The sequence below is a fragment of the Oryzias latipes genome, chromosome 9, assembly GCF_053564925.1.
Source record: "Oryzias latipes strain Hd-rR chromosome 9, Olatipes_Hd-rR_3.1".
In the NCBI taxonomy this organism is placed as follows: Eukaryota; Metazoa; Chordata; class Actinopteri; order Beloniformes; family Adrianichthyidae; genus Oryzias; species Oryzias latipes.
This window is the reverse complement of record NC_136245.1, coordinates 34,393,014-34,400,295: the sequence shown is the minus strand read 5'-3', so window position 1 is coordinate 34,400,295 and position 7,282 is coordinate 34,393,014. Positions and strand designations below refer to the sequence as shown.

At 49.1% G+C, this 7,282-nt stretch overlaps 1 protein-coding gene across 4 annotated transcripts in view; it reads right to left on the bottom strand.

The window, feature by feature from the left end:
* Positions 1-2,631: 2,631 nt before the first annotated feature.
* The window catches only part of dapk1 (death-associated protein kinase 1), a 53,978-nt gene continuing 49,327 nt past the window's right edge, over positions 2,632-7,282 (bottom strand). For all 4 annotated transcript variants that reach the window (XM_078953373.1, XM_023958135.2, XM_078953374.1 and 1 more), the window contains 2 exons: positions 5,552-5,740; positions 2,632-5,452 (listed from right to left, as the gene is read on the bottom strand). In XM_078953373.1, coding sequence (XP_078809499.1) covers positions 4,175-5,452; positions 5,552-5,740 — 1,467 coding nt within the window. In that variant the 3' untranslated portion in view covers positions 2,632-4,174. The remainder of the gene's footprint in view (positions 5,453-5,551; positions 5,741-7,282) is intronic.

Genomic DNA, 7,282 nt, shown 5'->3' with positions numbered 1-7,282 from the left:
GATAAACCTGAAGAGAACGTTATCAGAGGAGCTCCAAAAAAATGTTATCAGGAAAAGTCAATCATGCACGCTGATGCTGCAGAATAGTCCTGAAGAATGTTACGTCAGTCTTTTTACATTTCAGCCAGAGTTTAAAAAAAGAATCTTTTTAACAGAGGCTAAATTTAACAGCAGGAACTTTTTCTCTTTTCTGAGACACGTTATGTGATCTGTTCTAGTAACAGAACAGATTTAAGGTAAAATGACCGACGGCGCTCCTGCCGAACACTGGCGCCGACTTATGACCACTTACAACCACCCTGAAGGCAGGGCGGGAACCGAACCCGAGACCCTCCCATCAGAGGTTGACCGCTCTACCTATGCGCCACGGCCGCCCCTGTGTGTGTGTCAGGGCAGAGTCATGAAGTTATTTTAATTAGTGAATTAAAATGAACAAATAATCCAAACTTTTCTTACAATTTAATGTTAACAATTTTAACACTTTAATGTCTTATATATCCATGTTTTTAATGACTTATGCTTTAGTCGTAAATTTTACTGCATCAAACTGTTTTAATGTGTAATAAGCAAAGAGCGTTTTAAAAATCCGTCCGTCCGTCGAAAAATGTTGTGATCAAAAAAGAAGTTTGACTTTTTTATTCTTTACAAGAAAATAAGAAAAGAACGGAAACAAGTCAAAGTTTTCTGGAGAACTGGACCGTTAATGGCAGAAACAGGAAGAAAGGAATCAAAGTTACAGAAAAACCTCAGATTATCTGAAAACATCAAGAATATTTTTATTATTTTTATCTTTTTGCCGGTTCATAAGCGCTGATATAAATAGAGATTCTTGTTGGTTTTCAGGAAACCAAAGTTAATTTTAGACTGAGGACAAAGATCCTCAAAACCTGCAGACTAAAAAAACCAAAAACCACGTCAGACCAGCAACCGTCTCGTGGCTGCTGTGTCACGCTCAGGTGCGTGACACAGCAGCTCAGGCAGGCTGAGACAAACCTGCAGCCGCAGGCGCAGACGCAGTCATGTGAGCCGGGGGCGGCTGCAGGCTGACGTCTGCAGCCCAGGAGAAGCATCAGGATCCTTCAGAGGAAACCTGCAGCCGCCACCTTTTCTCCTAAAGCCACATTCACGTAAGACACAACGCATGCTGACGGCTCAGGTTTGTAAGGGAAAAGTCAGCAAAAGCACAGAACTCTGAGGTAAAGGTCAAAGGTCAAAACCTCCAGACGTTCCACCTCAGTACCTTCTGTGCAGCACCTCTGCAGAAGAGACATTAGTCTTATGGATCATTTCTGGCCTGGCAGAGCTCCATCAGGGACGTCTTGTGTGTTTTTTTGAATCCATTCTACCTTCATTCCATAAAAGCGATGTACACGTTTTCTGTTTTGGAGCAGGAAGTCTCTGCTTTTGGAAGATCAGCTGATTTCTTAACCACAAATGTATTTAATGAATTTACCACATTTAGCTCTGACTTGCTTTAATTGTGGCTTCCAGCTTATAATTACTCCTGACCTGTTGATTATCGGTGGCATTTATTTCAGTTTATTTCTAAATCTGCAGGAATTTGGCGATTTCCAAAAATCCTGAATGGATGAGTGAGATGCTAGAAGCCAGTGAAATCTATTTCCTGGCGTGATCTATGAGTGTAAGTCATGTCATGGTCACACGCTAAATTGAACCCCCCCCCCAGCATATTTCTGTGGTGTGCAGGTGATGCATCTCCGTCTGTTTGAGTGACACACAGCTGCTGGATAAATGACACAAAGGGAGGCAGGAAAGTTCCTGAAATCTGATTGAGATGAGATTATTATGGTTCTTTAGGGGGCAACCATTAACTGTACACGAGAACTGGACTGAGTGGCCCCTCCCCCCTGGCGTTCCAAACAGGAAGTACCTGCCGGTTGACAGAGTTGGTGTAGCTGCTTTCAAGTGGTAGGGGTGTAGTCTTCCAACAAGCTGATTGGCGGTTGCCATAGAAACGACTCAGAAACTCAAACCAGTCACTGCCAACTGTCGTCTGGCTCCAACATGGCGGCGTCCGTATTATGAAAAAATGGTGACTTATAAAAACAACTAATAAACATGAACATTTTATGAAGAATGACTGTTCTTATGATGAAAACCTGGAAAATTATGAAAAATAAATGTAGATGCAGTTTTTCTTTTGGACAAAGAAATCGTTCAAATGCAATGCATTGTGGTCTATACTCGCCAATCTAGTGAGCAGTGATGCACACTGTGACCCATACCCACTGGGCACGAACCAGAACCGGGCTGAAGAATCTGAGCAAACAGAACCAGTAGCCCGGATTGGGTGGGGTGAACCCGCTCGTCTGTGATTGGCTGATTAGGAGGCTCATCTCTAAAAGAACTAACAATTTCAAATAAAAAAGATTTATAATAGGATCCAAATTAAAAATATATTTTGTAGCTAAAGCAAAGTAAGAACAACAAAACACATTTAGCATCTAAGATGTTAATACTTTAAACATCAAATATTTCTGATGCAGTTCAGGACATTTTAGGTTTGACTTTTTTTCTTTGGCTCTCATTCTAGTGACACAAATATTAGTTTGTCTAAACATTGTTTTCATTCTGGAACAAGAATAAAGTCGAGGAGAAACAGACGGCAGCAACGAGTCAAGAATTTATTATAAAACGTATTCCACTATAAAGTGTCATATGTACTAAGAACATGGCATTCGCACACATGCTGAAGGAATGTAACATAAATAGCCACAGAAAGATTTGTGCAATTAGCTTCAAGACTGTGAAGCAGAAAGGGTTCGATTCTCCTCATCCAACAGAAAAAACTGCAGCTGGATGAGGAGCGTCCAGCCGAGACACGGAGCCGTGGAGCGGCGTGTTCCCGCCACAACGCCAACACAACGTCGACACGAGACTCAGAAAAGCACAGGAGCAAAAAGCCTCGTTTAGAGTTCGTGACACGCCGTCAACTGGGATTTTCTCTTTTCCATATATTACATTCTTTCTGCCAAACAAATTTGGGGCACGGAGGAGGAGGAGGAAGAGGAGGAAGAGGAGGAGGAGGAAGAGGCCGTATGTACATCACAGCTACATGGTTGCTGTGCAGATTGGCCGAGTCAGGCTGGGAAAAGCAGCCGTTCACGCCCCCCTGAACAGGCGCTAACACTGGAGGAGCCGGTGGGAATACTGCGCTCGGGCGCGGGAAAAGCTGGAAAACACTTTTGTTTCTTGATCCTCGTGTGGCGCAGACGTAGCGTGAAACACGCAGCTTTGGCCTCTGAGCTCAGCAGAATGAAACGGATCTGCGTCTGCGGCTTCATAATGAAAGGGACGCCACGCCGCGCTGACGGGAGGAGCTCAGGTTTAGCTTAACAGAAGCGGCGCCGATGCCAAATGTGCAAAGAGCCGACCGTGAAGGCGGGGCTCGAACCAGCGTCACGCCGTTTCCCGGCGACTAGCTGCTCACAGCAGCTGCAGAAAGAAGCAGAGAAAAACCTTCAACCCCCCACCCCCCCATCCTCAGGGCTGCAGCGACACCTGAAGGCACAAACGTAAAACCGCAGCCCGGCCCCCCACCCTACAAGGAGAACCGCCACTGTGCTGGCTGGTGGTTACCATGGAAACCAGGTGACTCTGCGGTCAGATGATCCTGCAGTGATTAAAGAAGGATTTGTGTAAACATCACGTATGAAACTTCAGGAAAGCCCAAAGGTCCGACAGACGGCACGACGTCACCGACACACCGGATTCTTCAGGGTTGAGTTCTGACGGTAAACGGACCGGAAACCCGCTTCACTTTGCTTTAAAACCTTAAAGAGAGAAATGGAAAATTCTGAAAAAAACGTTTTCTTTTGCTCCGCCTCGACAGAAACTTTGGGGTTTGTCAAGAATCTGAATTCGCCGTTTTGATGTTGGCGTCTAAAAGGCACGGATCCTCGCGGTTCTGGACCGAACTGCCACCGGCGCCAGGAGCTGTTGTGCTTTTAGGGAGGTAGAAGGCCACAGAGGGGCGGGGCCATCTCAACCACAAACACTCTGATGTTCAGATTGGGGTTGGAAATATTGTGGCGAGGAACACCTGGTTCAGGTGCGCTCTGCTACCACATCACACAGGGGGGCGGAGCTTCGTTCACGAGGCAATATACTGTAATTAACTACTGAAAGCAGGGGGCGGGGTTACGTCACTCCCTCAGCGGGAAATGACGGAGCTTATCGAGTTGTAGGATGTCCCTCCGTTGCAGGTGGGCAGGTAGCCGTTCTGGGCCCCGCCCACCGCCTCCACGTTGACCTTAAAAACGGGGGAGGCCTTCAGGAGGAAGTCGGCGGCATCCCTGCGGCCCAGCTCCCTCAGTTTGGTCATGAGCACCCCCACCGTGCTCTCCCTGTGCCGGCTCCACTCCTGCAGCAGCGCCGCCGTGGGGCTGGGCTGCAGTTCCGGGGCCTCCGGGTGGGGGGCGCCGTTCGGAGTCGCACTGCTGTATTTGGCAACTAATTCGGTGAGGCCGAGGTTCATAGCCAGAAGGCACCAGTCCTTCCCCAGGGCGTCGGGGGGGTCCAGCATGCGGCACAGTTTCCGGCGAGCCAGCAGCGGCAGCTCTGAGACGGGGACTCCGGTTCCCAGAATCCCCTGCTGGTAGATTTCGGCGCAGCCAAAGGCCAGGATGCTGCTGAAGCTCTCGCGGTAGCCCCCCATGGTGTTGGTGAGGGAGCTCTCGCGCTGCACCTGAGCGCGGATGAAGTCTTTTGGTTGGTAGATCATGATGGGGGCGTGGTGCTCGCGCAGCTGCTGGGGGCTCAGGTAGTACCTGGCGGTGAGCAGGCCGGGGAGGGTGGAGGCCAGCAGGCTCTCTGTGATGCTGCAGATGGTGTCCAGCAGCGTGTAGCTCTTGGCGCGGTCAGAGTCGTGTCCGCGTACCCGGATCTCCACGCCCTGCCCGTGGTTGACCAGCAGCACCATGGCCTCCACCCCCGACTGGCTGACTTTGGCTCCGTTGGTCCACAGGTGGATGTCTCCATCCGAATCCTCGCCGCCGGCCTCCTCGGGCCTCTGCTGGTGGCTCCAGCGGCACAGGTTGACCTGCAGCTTGTGGAAAAGGCCGCAGGGGAAGGCAGTGAGGTGCTCGACAGGAACCAGCCGGACCCCCCCGTAGATCAGGGAGTCCTCGTCCTCGTCTTCGGTCCAGGAGCGGTGAAGCCCGTTGGTCTTGATGAGGGCGGGGACGTCCACCATGGTCGGGTTGGTGGCGTCGCGGGAGCAGATGTCCATGGCGTCCAGGATCTGCAGCAGCTCCTCCACGTCGCTCTCAGGAGCCAGAGCCTGCACCTCCTCCAGACGGTAGCGCCCCCGGTAGTGGTGGATGGCTTTGGGGGCCTCCACAGAGAGCAGCTTCCCCAGGACGCTGGTGCACAGCCAGCGCGGCTCCAGCAGGAGGATGTCCTGCACCGTTTCGCTCTGCATGATGCTGATCTGTGGAAGCAGGAAGGAGACGCTGAGAATGTCGCGGTCTGCTGCCGGTGCAGCGGCGCCCCCTGCTGGGGGGTCTGCTGAACTGGGGATCGGACCCACCTCCCCCATGCTGTGCAGCTGCTGGGCCACCGAGCGGAGGTGGTCCTGGCTGACCAGTGGGTTGATGTTGTCCTGGACGTCGCTGACGAACTGCTGCAGCGACATGAGCTGGTTGGGTCCGTTCAGCTTCCTCCAGGCCGGCAGGGCGGCGAGCAGACGCTCCGAGAGCGGCGTCACCGGACTGCACCTCTGTAGCAACAGAAGACGTCGCAGAGGCAGAGAAATCTCACTTTCATGTATTTAAACTTTTATGATTTGATCCATCTCATTTGCATTTTGCTGCAAAAACATTTCTGCTCAAACATCTTCAACGTTAAAGTGAATCTGAAAGAAAAATACATTAAATTTTTAAGGACTGCAGGAAATCTGAGCTGTTACAGGGCTCCAGACTAACTTTTTTCACTAGGAGCACAGTGGCCCCTAACTGAAAATTTTAGGGGCACAACCAGAAAATTTAGGGCAGCATACTGTTAATCAACATGCTAACCAGATCTACTAATTTCCACTGTATTACTAATAAATACTTTAATAATAGATGCAGAAATTACAATGTGCTGTTTCTAATTCAGTGTCACATTTTATTCTGCACTTTTGAAGATGCAACAACAGGTAAACTGACAAAAGCATCGCTGTCAGGACAGTACAAATAAGTAAAGAAAACGGATGGGAATTTATCTTTGTGACACCAAATAAGTGCAGCCAAGATGCACAATAAGCATGTTTGAGATCCCCCAGGTGAACTCAACGCTGCGCAGATCACCTGGTGTGAGATGTATATTTTTGTTTTTGCTCCAACATCAACTGTCAATCATCACAAAAATATCGCGAGAAAGGGGTGGGAGCAAGGGGCAAACCTACCCGGACACAGCTGGAAACTGAACTGACTGAAAGCTGCCCTACAGACTACAAAACAATGCATTATGGGACATGTTACCTGATGGTTTTTGTAGTGGAGTGATTAATTAAAATAATTTAGAATACCAAAAAAAGGCTACATACATCACAAAACATTAAAATAATCATAAAATATATAATAACACAGATCACACTAAGGGGGAGAAGAATATTAAAACTAAATTGAATGTTAAGGACAACTCCAACTTCCTGTTCTCTTTCAGTCTTGCTGCAGATTCGCCTTCATCTCAAAGCCCCCCCCCCCCGCCTCGTCTCCCCAATGATCCAGGCGAGGTGCCGGTTCATCTCAAACACGTCTATCGTTGCATTTTCCCCACGTATTTTCAGTGTGTCTAAAACTAATGTTGTTTTTGCCCGCACGTGTTTAAAGTTCAAGCCCCGTTAGCTGTCACGCATGTAGGTGTGGGACATTTATTCTCCTCAGCTGACCCGACTCCCGTGGGAGCGGTGTGCTGCCGTAACGGCATAAACGCTTTGATGCGCCGCTGTAACCGTAACCAAAACCTAAACCTTCCTCCGGTTCTGTGCGGCCCAGAGAAAAGTTCAGCACGGGCTGCATGTATTTAGAAAATTACGAGCGAATAAATACGTTCTAAAGGAAAGTAAGGAACTCCTTAATGTGGTCCGGGGAGGGAGGGGGCTGTCAGGTTTCCTGCTTTCAAACCCTGTCATTGTCACGCCCCCAAGAGTCATTTACCCCACTGTGATTGGTTGGTCTGCTCCGCGCACGACAATGAGAAAGTGTCATTCATACAAACTGGCGGGCTGCAGTAACATTAAACCTTCATATTAAGGCGGGAACCGCAAAATATCATC